At 55.4% G+C, this 17217-nt stretch overlaps 1 protein-coding gene across 1 annotated transcript in view; it reads left to right on the forward strand.

Moving 5' to 3' along the window:
* The first annotated feature begins 1829 nt into the window (after positions 1-1829).
* Positions 1830-17217, forward strand: part of LOC137307072 (transcription factor Sp1-like) — a 44421-nt gene continuing 29033 nt past the window's right edge. Inside the window, 3 exon segments of the mRNA XM_067976410.1 lie at positions 1830-1886; positions 2328-2413; positions 2660-4163. Of these exon segments, the coding sequence (XP_067832511.1) occupies positions 1880-1886; positions 2328-2413; positions 2660-4163 (1597 nt within the window). The 5' untranslated portion in view covers positions 1830-1879.

Raw genomic sequence — 17217 nt, forward strand, 5'->3', positions numbered from 1 at the left:
GAGAGTTTATATTTAAATATATTATTTTATATATTCAGGTTATTAATATATATATTATATATAATGAGAGTTTATATTTAAATATATAATTTTATATATTCAGGTTATTTATATATATTTATATATAATGAGAGTTTATATTTAAATATATAATTATATATATTCAGTTTATTTATATATTATATATAATGAGAGTTTATATTTAAATATATAATTTTATATATTCAGGTTAATATATATATTTATATATAATGAGAGTTTATATTTAAATATATAATTTTATATATTCAGGTTAATATATATTATATATAATGAGAGTTTATATTTAAATATATAATTTTATATATTCAGGTTATTTATATATATTTATATATAATGAGTTTATATTTAAATATATAATTATATATATTCAGTTTATTTATATATTATATATAATGAGAGTTTATATTTAAATATATAATTTTATATAATGAGAGTTTATATTTAAATATATAATTTTATATATTCAGTTTATTTATATATTATATATAATGAGAGTTTATATTTAAATATATAATTTTATATATTCAGGTTATTTATATATATTTATATAATGAGAGTTTATATTTAAATATATAATTTTATATATTCAGGTTATTAATATATATATTTATATGTAGTGAGGTATTATTTTTATGAGGTATTATTTTATATTATTTTATAATAGTGAGGTATTATTTTTATGAGGTATTATTTTATATATTCAGGTTATTTATATATATATTATATATAATGAGTTTATATTTAAATATATAATTTTATATATTCAGGTTATTTATATATATATTATATATAATGAGTTTATGTTTAAATATATAATTTTATATATTCAGGTTATTTATATATATATTATATATAATGAGTTTATATTTCGGTCGATGGTGAGAATACTCCACTCTCGGCCCTCCCTATCAGCCTTTCCATTGCTCTGTCCACAAACCCCGCCTCTCGGTCGAGCGCTCCCGGCCGGCGGCTCCTCCTCCTCTCACCGCCCGCTCCCTCCGCTCGCAAAGGGGAAGGGCGAGCAAATGGCGCCTTCCCCACTCCGACCCGAGCCGTCAATCACCCACTTAAAACCCCGCCCCATCCAAATCCCGCCTCCCATCAAACGCGGGGGGCGGGGCGGGGCGGGGAGCGTGGCCGCTGCTCCGATTGGCCGGACCGGCCGTCACTCAACGGTGCCTCCACCCCACCCCGCCTCCTCCTCCGTCAATCGCCTTTCGATTGGCTGAGGTGGCTGTCAGTCAGCGCTTCCACCACCCCCTCCCCCCCCCACCGCCTCCGTCAACCCCGCTGAGGGGAGGGGAGGTGCTGAACTGGCAGCCCGCCGCTTTCCGATTGGCTGAGGCGGCTGTCAATCAGCGCTTCCACCCACCCACCTCCGTCAACCCGCGGAGGAGGGGAGGGGGGGGGGCGTTGCCGACTGGGACAGCCCGCCGCCTTCCGATTGGCTGAGGCGGCTGTCAATCAGCGCTTTTTTCCACACCACCTCCGTCAACCCGCGCAAGTGAAGGAGGGAGGGGGCGTTGCCGACAGGGACAGCCCGCCGCCTTCCGATTGGCTGAGGCGGCTGTCAATCAGCGCTTTTTTCCACACCACCTCCGTCAACCCGCGCAAGTGAAGGAGGGAGGGGGGGGCGTTGCCGACTCGGACAGCCCGCCGCCTTCCGATTGGCTGAGGCGGCTGTCAGTCAGCGCCTCCGCCCAACCCCACGGGAGGGAGGGGGTGGGCGCGATCGTCACTACCGGCGATAAGCAAGTTAGGTGGCACCATCGCAAGTTTATGTCATTCGCTTGGGGGAGGGGAGGGGGGGGGAGAAAAAAAAAGCCAGGGCTCCAGTATGAGCGGTAAGGGACTGGAAGTGGGGGGAAGGGGGAAAAATAAAGTCTCTCATTTCTCTTCCAAACCCCCAAAATTGGGTTAATTGGCGAAAAAGCTGTGGTAAAGTACTTTTCTTTTGGGGATTTGGCCTTTTTTTCACCGAGATATCAAGCCTTGGAAAGAAGAGAGAGAGAGAGAGAAGGTGGGGGGGGGGGGTGTTAAAAAAAAAAGTACCTCAGTTTTGCCTCCAAACCTCTTAAAATGGGTTAATTGGGGGAAAAGCTGTGGTAAAGTACTTTTCTTTTTCCAAAAAAAAAAGGGGGCCCCTCTTTTTTTTAAAAAAAAATCTATATCTCTCCACCTCTCTTTCCCTCCCTCTGTGTCAGTGCGTGTTGAGTTGGTGGCAAATGTCCCCCCCACCACCTTTTTTTTTTGCAAGCTCTCATCGTTATTTCTTTCTGTTTCAGATCAGGATCACACGGAAGAGATGGCTGCCCTGGGAGTGGAAAATGCAAGTGGATATGTGCAACACAACAGCACCAACTCCAACCAGGTAATGGGTTGCAAAATAATGAAAGAAACAAGGCAGAAATGGGGGGGGGGGGGGGGGGTTTTTTAAAAAAAAAGAAATGAGCCTTCACATGTTGCAAGAGGGAGAGGAAGAAAAAAAAAATTGGGGTGTTTATCTTCCTGTGTAAGCTCCGCACTCTTACCAGATGCACTGCCCACTTTCCCTGCTCTAAACCCCTCCTCCTTGTTTTGCCTTTTTCTCTCTCTCTCTCTCTCTCTCTCTCTCTAGGACTCCCAGCCGTCCCCCCTTGCCTTGCTGGCGGCCACTTGCAGTCGGATTGAGTCTCCCTCGGAGAGCAGCGCCGCCCAGGGCCTCATCCAACACCAGCCGGGCACGCCGGAGCTGGACCTGAGCACGGCGCAGATCACGCAGACGGCCAACGGCTGGCAGATGATCATTCCCACGGTCTTGACGGGCGCCGCTTCTCCAGCCGACGGTGCTTCGAAGGAGCAGGATGAGGAGGAGGGCGGAGGAGGAGGAGGAGGAGGCGGCGGCGGGGAGGCGGCGCTGAAGAGCCGGTCGATCGGCGGCAACGGGCAGTACATTGTGTCCTCCTCCTCTTCGTCCTCCTCCTCCTCCTCCTCACAGAGCCAGCAGGTCTTCACCAACTTGCCCAACATCCAGTACCAGGTGATCCCGCAGTTCCAGACGGTCGACGGGCAGCAGTTGCAGCTGGCCGCCTCCTCGGCGTCGCAGGTCCAGCAGGACCCCTCGGGACACGTCCAAATCATCCCCGGGTCGAGCCCGCAGCTGATGGCGGCAAACAGGACATCCTCGGGCAACATCATCACCGCCATGCCCACCGTGCTTCAGCAGGCGGTCCAGCTCCGGCAAGGTGGAGTCTCGCTGCCCATCCAGGGGGTGGGCCTCTCCAACAGCGGCATTCCAGCCCAGGCGCAGTTCCTGACCAACATCCCGATGAGCCTGAACGGCAACGTCACGCTGGTGCCCGTCACGGCAGCTGCTTTGGCCCCCGGCTCCGAGGAAGGGGCCTCCTCCAACGCCGCCCCTACCCAGTCCATCGCCGGCTCGGGTCAGTTCGGGGCCAGCACCGCCGTCAGCGCCAGCGCCGAAGGCTCGGGAGCGGGGAGCCCCGCTCCGGCCCGGATCCAGGCCCCCGGGGGCCCCCAGAGGGTCAGCCTGCAGAACTCGGACTCCCCGCACCTGGCCGGCGTCGTCCTCCAGCAGATCCAGGCGAAGGAATCAGACCAGCAGCAGCAGCAGCAGCAGCAGCAGCAGCAGATCCTCCTGCAGCCCCAGGTTCTCCAAGGCATCAGCCAACAGGCCCTCCAGTCCCTCCAGGCCTCCTCCATCCCCGGCCAGACCTTCACCGCCCACACCATCCCGCAAGAGGCCCTGCAGAACTTTCAGATCCAGACCTTGCCGAACTCGGGGCCCATCATAATCCGGGCGCCCACCATGTCTCTCTCCGGCCAGATGGGCTGGCAGACCATCCAGCTACAGAACGTCCAGGGCTCCCAGCTCCAGACCCAAGGAGGCCAGACCATCACCCTGGCGTCCGTGCAGGGCATGCCTCTCAACCAGACCTCGGGCACCACCACCCTGACCCAGTTGCCGCCGGGGTCCATGTCTTCGGGGACCCTTACGGTGAACGCAGCCCAGCTCAATTCCGTGCCGGGCCTACAGACCATCAATCTCAACGCGCTGGGGGCCTCTGGGATTCAGGTCCACCAGCTTCAGGGAGTGCCCGTGACCATCGCCAACGCCACAGGTAATCGACGCTGCCTTTCTCGAGAGGCGTTTCTCTTTCCCTTAATTCGCCCGCGGTTGTTTTCTTTTTCCCACACACAGCGCCTTTCGCGAACCCCCCCCTCCCCCCCCGGGGACGCGCTTCGCGTGCGTTGAAGTACTTTCGCGCCGTTGCAATGCAGGGAAACGCGGCTGACGATTTGCGCACAGCAAGATCCCCACAAACGGCGATGTGATAAATGACCCAGGTGATCTGTTTTTTTCTTGAGTGATGTTGGTTGAGGGATAAATATCGGCCCCCAGGACACCGGGGAGAACTCCCCCCTGCTCTTCTTCGAAATAGTGGCCGTGGGATCTTTAACGTCCACCCGAGAGGGGCAGACGGGGCCTCGGTTTAACGTCACACTCCGACAGTGCAGCGCTCCCTCAGTACTGACCCTCCGACAGTGCAGCGCTCCCTCAGTACTGACCCTCCGACAGTGCAGCGCTCCCTCAGTACTGACCCTCCGACAGTGCAGCGCTCCCTCAGTACTGACCCTCCGACAGTGCAGCGCTCCCTCAGTACTGACCCTCCGACAGTGCAGCGCTCCCTCAGTACTGACCCTCCGACAGTGCGGCGCTCCCTCAGTACTGACCCTCCGACAGTGCGGCGCTCCCTCAGTACTGACCCTCCGACAGTGCAGCGCTCCCTCAGTGCTGACCCTCCGACAGTGCGGCGCTCCCTCAGTACTGACCCTCCGACAGTGCAGCGCTCCCTCAGTACGGACCCTCCGACAGTGCAGCGCTCCCTCAGTACTGACCCTCCGACAGTGCAGCGCTCCCTCAGTACTGACCCTCCGACAGTGCAGCGCTCCCTCAGTACTGACCCTCCGACAGTGCAGCGCTCCCTCAGTACTGACCCTCCGACAGTGCAGCGCTCCCTCAGTACTGACCCTCCGACAGTGCAGCGCTCCCTCAGTACTGACCCTCCGACAGTGCAGCGCTCCCTCAGTACCAACCCTCCGACAGTGCAGCGATCCCTCAGTACTGACCCTCCGACAGTGCAGCGATCCCTCAGTACTGACCCTCCGACAGTGCGGCGCTCCCTCAGTACTGACCCTCGGACAGTGCGGCGCTCCCTCGGTACCGACCCTCGGACAGTGCGGCGCTCCCTCGGTACCGACCCTCCGACAGTGCGGCGCTCCCTCAGTACCGACCCTCCGACAGTGCGGCGCTCCCTCGGTACTGACCCTCCGACAGTGCGGCGCTCCCTCGGTACTGACCCTCCGACAGTGCGGCGCTCCCTCAGTACCGACCCTCCGACAGTGCGGCGCTCCCTCGGCACTGACCCTCCGAGACTTGAGCCCCATAATCCAGGCTGACGCTTCTCGTGCCAATACTCAGGGAGCGCCGCACTGTCGGAGGGTCAGTACTGAGGGAGCGCTGCACTGTCGGAGGGTCAGTACTGAGGGAGCGCCGCACTGTCGGAGGGTCAGTACTGAGGGAGCGCCGCACTGTCGGAGGGTCAGTACTGAGGGAGCGCCGCACTGTCGGAGGGTCAGTACTGAGGGAGCGCCGCACTGTCGGAGGGTCGGTACTGAGGGAGCGCCGCACTGTCGGAGGGTCAGTACTGAGGGAGCGCTGCACTGTCGGAGGGTCGGTACTGAGGGAGCGCTGCACTGTCGGAGGTGCCGTCTTTCGGATGAGACGTTAAACCGAGGCCCCGTCTGCCCCTCTCGGGTGGATGTAAAAGATCCCACGGCCACTATTTCGAGGAAGAGCAGGGGGGGGAGTTCTCCCCGGTGTCCTGGGGCCGATATTTATCCCTCAACCGACATCACTTAAAAAAAAAACCCCAGATGATTTGATCGTTTATCACATCGCTGTTTGTGGGATCTTGCTGCGCGCAAATCGGCTGCTGCATTTCCTTACGTTACAACAGGTGACCCCACTTCAAAAACCAGTACCTCATTGGCAGTAAAACGCTTTGGGGCGTCCCGAGGGGGTGAAAGGGTCTGCGGGAATACAAGTGTTTTTTCTTTTGCTTTTACTTTGGCCGAGGTGCACGCTGTAGTGGAATAGCCTGCTGTCACTTCCTGTGCAGGCTCGCATGTTGTTTTGGGGTGGGGTGGGGTGAGGTTCCCTCCTGTGAAATTGTCCTTCCAGCCCCCACCCCCACCCCCCTCAAACGGTGATCCAAGTAAGGAAGCCTTGCATTTACATGGCGCCTTTCACAACCGCAGGACGTCCCAAAGCTCTTTACGGCCAATTAAATACTTCTGAATTGTCGTAATGTGGGGAAAGGGCGGCAGCCTCCTTGCGCACAGCAAGATCCCACCAACAGCGGGGTGCTGCACCATAGGTCCGCTGTCAAGATTGCGGCCCGTGGAATAAAAGCTGGGGCGGGGGGTGGGGGGCAGTAGCAGCACGGATACAGAATTGGCGAAGGGACGGGAGACGGAGAGTAGCGGTGAGCGGTTGTTTTTCGGACTGGAGGGAGGTGCGCAGCGGTGTTCCCCCGGGGCGGGGCGGTGGGGGGAGTCGGTGCCGGGACCACTGCTTTTCCGGATGCATGTTAACGACTTGGGTGTGCAGCCACGATTTCCGAATTTGCGGACGACGCGAAACTCGGAAGGGTGTCGAACAGCGAGGAGGACAGCGATAGAGTTCAAGAGGATACAGGCAGGCTGGCGGAACGGGCGGACACGTGGCAGATGAGATTTAACGCGGAAAAATGCGAGGTGATGCATTTCGGCAGGAAGAACGAGGAGAGGCGATATAAACTGGAGGGTGCGATTCTAAAAGGGGGTACAGGAACAGAGGGATCTGGGGGTATATGTACACAAATCGTTGAAGGTGGCAGGGCAGGTTGAGAAAGTGGTTAAAAAAGCATTCGGGATCCTGGGCTTTATAAATAGAGGCACAGAGTACAAAAGCAAGGAAGTCATGATGAGCCTTTATAAAACACTGGTTCGGCCACGACTGGAGCATTGTGTCCAGTTCTGGGCACCGCACTTTAGGAAAGATGTGAAGGCCTTAGAGAGGGTGCAGAGGAGATTTACTCGAGTGATTCCAGGGATGAGGGACTTTAGTTACGGGGATAGACTGGAGAGGCTGGGGTTGTTCTCCTTGGAACAGAGACGGTTGCGAGGAGATTTGATCGAGGTGTTCAAAATCATGAAGGGTCCAGACAGAGAGAAACTGTTCCCATTGGCGGAAGGGTCAAGAACCAGAGGACGTAGATTTAAGGTGATTGGCAAAGGAACCAAAGGCGACATGAGGAAAAGCTTTTTTACGCAGCGAGTGGTTAGGATCTGGAATGCACTGCCCGAGGGGGTGGTGGAGGCAGATTCAATCATGGCCTTCAAAAGGGAACCGGATAAACACTTGAAGGGGAAAAAATGTGCAGGGCTACGGTGGGGAGTGGGACTAGCTGGATTGCTCGTGCACAGAGCCGGCACGGACTCGACGGGCCGAATAGCCTCCTTCCGTGCTGTCACCTTTCTATGATGTGACAAAAGACCAGCTAATCTTTTTTTATTATATATATGTTGGTTATATGAGGGATAAATATTGGCCCCTGGGCTCCGGGTGGGGGGAGAACTCTCCCCTGCTCGTCTCCGACATAGTGGTGGGATCTTCCACGTCCAGCCGAGAGGGGGCAGTCGGTGGTGGGGTGGGACCCTCTGTTTAACGTCTCATCTGAAAGACAGTAAATCCGAAAGGGGAAGGTAATCGTGTGTGGAGTCTTGTCGTTCGCAAGGTTGCAACAGGCGCTTGGGATGGGCTGATGGTTTGGCCTCCGTGTTGTGATTCTCTGCTCCTCCTGGCTTGAATCTTGCCGGGAATTTGAACTGCGTACAGGTAATAGATGTTTCGATGTCAGGGAAGTCACGCTGAACCTTTGTAAATCTCTGGTTAGGGCCCGAGCTGGAGCTTTGTGTGCAAATTCTGGGCACCGCTCTTTAGGAAGGACGTCCACGTCCTCGGAGAGGGTGCGGAGGAGATTTACCGGAACGGTACCGGGGACAAGGGGACCTCAGTCGTGCGGAGAGACTGGAGAAGCTGGGATTGTTCTCCTTAGAGCAGAGAAGGTTAAGGGGGGAGATTTAATAGAGGTGATCAAAATCACGAGGCGGTTTTGATCGAGTCGATGGGGAGAAAACTGTTTTCCAACTGGCAGGAGGGTCGGGAACCAGAGGACACAGATTGAAGATAATTGGGGAAAGAATCAGAGAGGGGGAGGATGAGTTTTTTTTAACGCAGCGAGTTGTTCTGATCTGGAACGCGCTGCCTGAAAGGGCGGTGGGAGCAGATTCAATAATAACTTTCAAAAGGGGAATTGGATAAATACTTGAAGGGGAAAAATTTGCAGGTCTGTGGGGAAAGAGCAGGGGGTGGGACGAATTGGACAGCTCTTTCAAAGAGTCGGCACGATCGGCCGCCTTCTGTGCTGTACGATTCTGTGATATCGGACGTACACCCTCGATTTTAAAATGCCCGTCCTCGTGTTCAGATCCCTCCATGGCCTCTTCGCCCCTCCCTCCCTATCTCTGTAACCTCCTCCAGCCCCTACGACCCTCCCAGATCTCTGCGCTCCTCCAATTCTGGCCTCTTGTCCATCCCCCCGATTTCCGTCGCTCCCACCATTGGCGGCCGTGCCTTCGGCTGCCCGGGCCCTGAGCTCTGGAATTCCCTCCCTAAACCTCTCCGCCCCTCTCTCTCTCTCTCTCTCTCTCTCTCTCTCTCTCTCTCTCCTTTAAGACGCTCCTTAAGAACATAAGAAATAGGAGCAGGAGGAGGCCAATCGGCCCCTCGAGCCTGCTCCGCCATTCAATAAGATCACGGCTGATCTGATCCTAACCTCAAATCTAAATTCATGTCCAATTTCCTGCCCGCTCCCCGTAACCCCTAATTCCCTTTACTTCTAGGAAACTGTCTATTTCTGTTTTAAATTTATTTAATGATGTAGCTTCCACAGCTTCCCGGGGCAGCAAATTCCACAGACCTACTACCCTCTGAGTGAAGAAGTTTCTCCTCATCTCAGTTTTGAAAGAGCAGCCCCTTATTCTAAGATTATGCCCCCCTCGTTCTAGTTTCACCCATCCTTGGGAACATCTTCACCGCATCCACCCGATCAAGCCCCTTCACAATCTTATATGTTTCAATAAGAGGAGAGGTTGAGTAGAGTCCCAATCTACTCAACCTCTCCTCGTACGTCCGCCCCCTCATCCCCGGGATTAACCGAGTGAACCTTCTTTGTACTGCCTCGAGAGCAAGTAAACCCACCTCTTTGACCGAGCTTTTGGTCACCTGTCCCTAATATCTCCTTATGTGGCTCGGTGTCAAATTTTTGTCCGGTGAACTCTGAATGAAAGAAAGATTTGGGAATCGCGAGACAAAAGAAAGACCAAAGTCTATCTAGTTCACGTCCGACCGTCCTGGTAGTCGCTCGATACGATAATAACGGAGCTGCTGACAAATCGTAACAATCAATTATTCCAACTGGCGGGAGTTACCTGGAATTATGTTATCAATTATTCGACAACAGACCCAGACACAAGGCAAGAAAATCCCCCACATGTCATGTTTCAAATTATTCTCTCCCAAAATGTCACTTGCATCTCCACAGTGCCTTTCACCATCTCAGGACGTCCCAAAGCGCTTTACAGCCAATGAAGTACTTTTTTTTTGAAGTGTGCTCACTGTTGTAATATAGGAAACACGTCAGCCAATTTGCGCACAGCAAGATCCCACAAACAGCAGTGGAGATAATTGACCGGATAATCTGCTGCAGTGATGTCGGTTAAGGGATAGATATTGGTCCCAGGACACGGGGGAGAACTCTTTCCCCCTCCCCGCTCTTCTTGGGAATAGTGGCCGTGGAATCTTTTACATCCACCCCATAGGGCAGACGGGGTCTTGGTTTAACGTCTCATCCGAAAGGCGGCATTTCCGACAGTGCGGCGCTCCCTCAGTACTGCCCCCTCCGACAGTGCAGCGCTCCCTCAGTACTGACCCTCCGACAGTGCGGCGCTCCCTCAGTACTGACCCTCCGACAGTGCGGCGCTCCCTCAGTACTGACCCTCCGACAGTGCGGCGCTCCCTCAGTACTGACCCTCCGACAGTGCGGCGCTCCCTCGGTACTGCCCCTCCGACAGCACGGCGCTCCCTCGGTACTGACCCTCCGACAGTGCGGCGCTCCCTCAGTACCGACCCTCCGACAGTGCGGCGCTCCCTCAGTACCGACCCTCCGACAGTGCGGCGCTCCCTCAGTACCGACCCTCCGACAGTGCGGCGCTCCCTCAGTACCGACCCTCCGGCAGTGCGGCGCTCCCTCAGTACCGACCCTCCGACAGTGCGGCGCTCCCTCGGTACCGACCCTCCGACAGTGCGGCGCTCCCTCGGTACCGACCCTCCGACAGTGCGGCGCTCCCTCGGTACCGACCCTCCGACAGTGCGGCGCTCCCTCGGTACCGACCCTCCGACAGTGCGGCGCTCCCTCGGTACCGACCCTCCGACAGTGCGGCGCTCCCTCGGTACCGACCCTCCGACAGTGCGGCGCTCCCTCGGTACTGACCCTCCGACAGTGCGGCGCGCCCTCGGTACCGACCCTCCGACAGTGCGGCGCTCCCTCAGTGCTGCCCCCTCCGGCAGCGCGGCGCTCCCTCAGTACTGCCCCCTCCGGCAGCGCGGCGCTCCCTCAGTACTGCCCCCTCCGGCAGCGCGGCGCTCCCTCAGTGCCGACCCTCCGGCAGCGCGGCGCTCCCTCAGTGCCGACCCTCCGGCAGCGCGGCGCTCCCTCAGTGCCGACCCTCCGGCAGCGCGGCGCTCCCTCAGTGCCGACCCTCCGGCAGCGCGGCGCTCCCTCAGTGCCGACCCTCCGGCAGCGCGGCGCTCCCTCAGTGCCGACCCTCCGGCAGCGCGGCGCTCCCTCAGTACCGACCCCTCCAGCAGCGCGGCGCTCCCTCAGTACCGCCGTCTCCGACAGCGCGGCGCTCCCTCAGTACCGCCGTCTCCGACAGCGCGGCGCTCCCTCAGTACCGCCGTCTCCGACAGCGCGGCGCTCCCTCAGTACCGCCGTCTCCGACCGCGCGGCGCTCCCTCAGTACCGCCGTCTCCGACAGCGCGGCGCTCCCTCAGTACCGCCGTCTCCGACAGCGCGGCGCTCCCTCAGTACCGCCGTCTCCGACAGCGCGGCGCTCCCTCAGTACCGCCGTCTCCGACAGCGCGGCGCTCCCTCAGTACCGCCGTCTCCGACAGCGCGGCGCTCCCTCAGTACCGCCGTCTCCGACAGCGCGGCGCTCCCTCAGTACCGCCGTCTCCGACAGCGCGGCGCTCCCTCAGTACCGCCGTCTCCGACAGCGCGGCGCTCCCTCAGTACCGCCGTCTCCGACAGCGCGGCGCTCCCTCAGTACCGCCGTCTCCGACAGCGCGGCGCTCCCTCAGTACCGCCGTCTCCGACAGCGCGGCGCTCCCTCAGTACCGCCGTCTCCGACAGCGCGGCGCTCCCTCAGTACCGCCGTCTCCGACAGCGCGGCGCTCCCTCAGTACCGCCGTCTCCGACAGCGCGGCGCTCCCTCAGTACCGCCGTCTCCGACAGCGCGGCGCTCCCTCAGTACCGCCGTCTCCGACAGCGCGGCGCTCCCTCAGTACCGCCGTCTCCGACAGCGCGGCGCTCCCTCAGTACCGCCGTCTCCGACAGCGCGGCGCTCCCTCAGTACCGCCGTCTCCGGCAGCGCGGCGCTCCCTCAGTACCGCCGTCTCCGGCAGCGCGGCGCTCCCTCAGTACCGCCGTCTCCGGCAGCGCGGCGCTCCCTCAGTACCGCCGTCTCCGGCAGCGCGGCGCTCCCTCAGTACTGCCGTCTCCGGCAGCGCGGCGCTCCCTCAGTACTGCCGTCTCCGGCAGCGCGGCGCTCCCTCAGTACTGCCGTCTCCGGCAGCGCGGCGCTCCCTCAGTACTGCCCCCTCCGGCAGCGCGGCGCTCCCTCAGTCCTGACCCTCCGACAGAGCGGCGCTCCCTCAGTACTGCCCCCTCCGGCAGCGCGGCGCTCCCTCAGTCCTGACCCTCCGACAGCGCGGCGCTCCCTCAGTACTGCCCCCTCCGGCAGCGCGGCCCTCCCTCAGCACTGCACTGGGAATGTTTGCCTAGATTTTGTGCTCAAGTCTCTGGTGTGGGGGGTTAAACCCACAACTCTGTGATTCAGAGGCGGGAGCGATACTCACTGAGCCACTCCTAACCTCCTCCAGCCCCTACGACCCTCCCAGATCTCTGCGCTCCTCCAATTCTGGCCTCTTGCGCATCCCCCCGATTTCCATCGCTCCCACCATTGGCGGCCGTGCCTTCAGCCGCCCGGGCCCTAAACTCTGGAATTCCCTCCCTAAACCTCTCCGTCTCTCTGCTCCAAGACGCTGCTTAAAACCTACCTCTTTGACCGAGCTTTCGGTCACCTGTCCCTAATATCTCCTCGTGTGGCTCGGTGTCGAATTTCTGTCTGATTTACGCTCCTGTGAAGCGTCTCGGGGAAGTTTCACTACGTTTAAGGCTCTGTCGAAATGCAAATTGTTGTTGGAGATGCCTTCGGATGGGACTTAAAGGCCCTCCCTGTGTGCTATGCAATGTTAGATTGTTGATTTGAGAGTGGGCATTTGGAGGGTTAATGTGGAGAATGGCAAGTGGAGTGCATTTTATGAAATGGAGTGATGGTTTCCATGTGTTTGTTTTGGTTTTCGGAGCTAGCATTGTGCAGAACATTGGGCTCCCAGTCTGGTGTGACTCGGATGTCAGAAATTCACATATGAAACCAATATCCGTGTTGTGAAATGGCCCTTTTTGGTGTTTTTTTTTTCTCTAAATTTAGTTGTGTCATTGGCTCCCAGTCTGGCAACGCCTCAGTTTTTAAATTCTCATCCTCGTGTTCAAATCCCCTCCATGGCCCTCGCCCCCCTCCCTATCTCTGTAACCTCCTCCAGCCCCTACGACCCTCCGGGATCTCTGCGCTCCTCCAATTCTGGCCTCGTGCGCGTCCACCATCGGCGGCCGTGTCTTCGGCCGTCTCGGCCCTAAGCTCTGGAATTCCCTCCCTAAACCTCTCCGCCTCTCTCTCCTCCTTTAAGACGCTCCTTAAAACCTCCCTCTTTGACCGAGCTTTTGGTCACCTGTCCCTGATATCTCCTCATGTGGCTCGGTGTCAAATTTTGTCTGATTTCCGTGAGGGGCCTTGGGGGACGTTTTACTACATTAAAGGCGCATGTTTAGATGCAAATTGGTGTTCATAGAATCATAGAAAATTTACGGCACAGAAGGAGGCCGTTCGGCCCATCGTGTCCGCTCCATCCGAAAATGAGCCACCCAGCCTGATCCCACGTTCCAGCACTTGGTCCGTAGCCCTGTGGGTTACGGCATTTCCGGTGCTTTTTAAATGAGTTGAGGGTTTCTGCCTGTACCACCCTCTCAGGCAGTGAGTTCCAGACGCCCACCACCCTCTGGGTGAAAAAATTTCTCCTCAGCTCCCCTCTAATCCTTCTATCAATTACTTTAAATCTATGCCCCCTGGTTATTGACCCCTCTGCTAAGGGAAATAGGTCCTTCCTATCCACTCTGTCTCGGCCCCTCATAATTTTATACACCTCAATTAAATCTCCCCTCCGCCTCCTCGGTTCCAAAGAAAACAACCCCAGCCTATCCAATCTTTCCTCACAGCTAAAATTCTCCAGCCCTGGCAACATCCTCGTAAATCTCCTCTGCACCCTCTCCAGTGCAATCACATCTTTCCTGTAATGTGGTGACCAGAACTGTACGCAGTACTCAATCTGTGGCCTAACCAATGTTTTATACAGTTCCAGCATGACCTCCCTGCTCTTATATTCTATGCCTCGGCTAATAAAGGAAAGTATCCCGTATGCCTTGTTAACCACCTTATCTACCTGTCCTGCTACCTTCAGGGATCTGTGGACATGCACTCCAAGGTCCCTCACTTCCTCTGCGCCTCTCAGTATCCTCGCTAAAGTGTGTGTTGTTTGAGGTCGGGGGCACGTCGCAGCCCTCAATCCTGTCCTCACCAGACGCCCACACTTAAGGGCTGGGACTTTGACTGTTGTTACCCCCCCTGCCCTCTAATTCAGGGGTGCCGATAGACAAATCGCAAAAACCCCTTCTTGCCTCCTGAGTCAGAAGTTGGTAGTTTCGAGTCCCGCTCCAGGGCTTGAGCCCCTGATCTAGGCTGACACGAGGGCAGGGGAAGTGAGACTGAGGGGAGAGCTCTCTCAGAGAGAGAGAGAGAGAGAGAGAGAGAGCGGCACAGGGGCGATGGGGCGAGCTTGCCACCTCCTGTGCTGTAAAATCCTGCGATTTGTCAATCGTTTTCTCCGGGAGTGAAATGTGCACTTTGGCAGGAAAAACCGGAGAGCAAGTTATTATCTTAATGGCGAGAAACTGGAAAGTACTGCAGTACAAAGGGATCTGGGGGTCCGAGTGCAAGAAAATCAAAAAGTTGGTATGCAGGTGCAGCAGGTGATCAAGAAGGCCAACGGAATGTTGGCTTTTATCGCTCGGGGGATAGAATATAAAAACAGGGAGGTATTGCTGCAGTTATATAAGGTATTGGTGAGACCACACCCGGAATACTGCATACAGTTTTGGTCTCCATACTTAAGAAAAGACATACTTGCTCTCGAGGCAGTACAAAGAAGGTTCACTCGGTTAATCCCGGGGATGAGGGGGTGGACGTACGAGGAGAGGTTGAGTAGATTGGGACTCTACTCATTGGCGTTCAGAAGAATGAGAGGCGATCTTATTGAAACATATAAGATTGTGAAGGGGCTTGATCGGGTGGATGCGGTGAGGATGTTCCCAAGGATGGGTGAAACTAGAACGAGGGAGCATAATCTTAGAATAAGGGGCTGCTCTTTCAAAACTGAGATGAGGAGAAACTTCTTCACTCAGAGGGTGGTCGGTCTGTGGAATTTGCTGCCCCAGGAAGCTGTGGAAGCGACATCATTAAATAAATTTAAAACAGAAATAGACAGTTTCCTAGAAGTAAAGGGAATTAGGGGTTACGGGGAGCGGGCAGGAAATTGGACCTGAATTTAGATTTGAGGTTAGGATCAGATCAGCCATGATCGTATTGAATGGCGGAGCAGGCTCGAGGGGCCGATTGGCCTCTTCCTGCTCCTATTTCTTATGTTCTTATGTATCCTAACTCGCACCGAGTCCCGTTCGCCCATCACCCCCTCCCGCTGCGTTCGCTGGCTCCCGGTCCAGCAACGCCTCGATTATTAAAATTCTCATCCTCGTGTTCTAATCCCTCCATGGCCCCCCTACGACCCTCCGAGATCTCTGCGCTCGTCCGGTTCTGGCCTCTTGCGCGTACCCTCCGATTCCCATCGCTCCCACCATTGGCGGCCGTGCCTTCAGCCCTGAGCTCTGAAATTCCCCCCCCTAAACCTCTCCGTCTCTCTCTCTCTCTCTCTCTCTCTCCCTCTCTCCTCCTTTAAGACGCTTCTTAAAACCTACCTCTTTGACCGAGCTTTTGGTCACCTGTCCCTAATACCTCCCTATGTGGCTCGGTGTCTGATTTACGCTCCTGGGAAGGGCCTTGGGATATTTGTACTATGTTATAGGTGCTGTGCATAAATGCAAATTGTAGTTGTCGAACGGTGTTAGCAGCCTGATGTAAAACTGTGGTTCGGGCTCCGCTGCTCAGAGCTGCACTGGTGGAACTGAATATTTTGGCCTGTGATTGCTCCCGGCTCTGACTCTGCGGCCGGTGTGCGAGTTGCCTTATTGCTGGCTCCACCCTCCCATTAGTTCTCAGCCAAGCCGTGAGGAGGAGGGGTGGGGGGAAGGGTGCCTTGTGGGTTTGGCAAGTGAGGGGGAGGGGGAAGAGGAGGTGCTTTGTGAGCAAGGCGGGCTGGAAGGAGGAGGAGGGGGGGGTGGCTGGACAGGGGGAGGAGGATGGGAGTTGCTCGTCAGGCAGGATAGAACGCGGGGGGGGGGGTAGGGGAAACGTGCGTTTAATGGGCTTAGTCAGGTCGAGGAGCGGGGAGGGTTTTTGCTTTGCGGGCCTGGCGAGCTGGGGCGGAAGTGGGGAGGGGGGAGGTGGAGGGGGGGGTGGGGAGGGAGGAGGAGGAGGAGGGAGTGTTCTCTGTAATTGGCCGGCAGGAGAAAATGCTTTGAAGCACAGAGCAATCGGATTAGTAATCCCTTAAAGCAAGCGCGCTAGGTAAATGCCTTAAAACGTGAAGCAGTGGCGTTATTCATAGACCCAAGCGAGCTAGGACGAGCCTGGGGGTAGTGCCTGAGAGCAGGTAAGGGCGGGGGGAGAGCTCTTGCTGCCTACGTCGTAAAGGCTGGGGAGAGGAGAGAGTCTCGAGTGTTAACCTGTCCCCTGGTCTCTCTCTCTCTCTCTCTCTCTCTCTCTCTCTCTTTTCCTCCCCCCATCTCGTGTGACCTGCCTGCCACTCTGGCTGGGCGTTTTCAGTTTAATCTGCAACACGCAGATATTTCTGGCTAACTCGCACGTTACTGCAACGACAGGTATTTCTGGCTAACTCGCACGTCACCGAGATCCTGTCTGTGTGCGTGTGTGTTTTTCTTTTATCATTGTCGCCTAGCTATCAGATCGAGAGTCTGATATTTGCATTCTCCCGACGAATTTCACACAAAGGTCTCGCTGTGTTGTAACTTGAGATTGCAGTGTGTTTGTGTGTGTGCGCGCGCGCGCCTCGTAGAGTTACGAGATCTGCAGTTGAGGTTTGCATGACACACGCACACAAAAGCCGCCTCCTCCTCCTGCCCCAGGGGGGAATTTGACACAGCCGTTAAACCGGCTGCACTGCCCTGACAGGATTCCACCACCTCTCCCACTCCCGACTGTTAACGTGCGTTTCAGCATCTGTGGGGTTTATTTTTTTCTCTCTCGTCGAGTCGCTGATTTGTTTTGACGTTTTCTCGATGGATGAGGAGCAGGAAGAGGCCACTCAGCCCCCCTCGAGCCTGTTACACAGGAGCAGGAAGAGGCCACTCAGCCCCCCTCGAGCCTGTTACACAGGAACAGGAGGAGGCCCATTCAGCCCCCTCGAGCCTGTTACACAGG

The sequence above is a fragment of the Heptranchias perlo genome, chromosome X (assembly GCF_035084215.1).
Source record: "Heptranchias perlo isolate sHepPer1 chromosome X, sHepPer1.hap1, whole genome shotgun sequence".
Lineage (NCBI taxonomy): Eukaryota > Metazoa > Chordata > Chondrichthyes > Hexanchiformes > Hexanchidae > Heptranchias > Heptranchias perlo.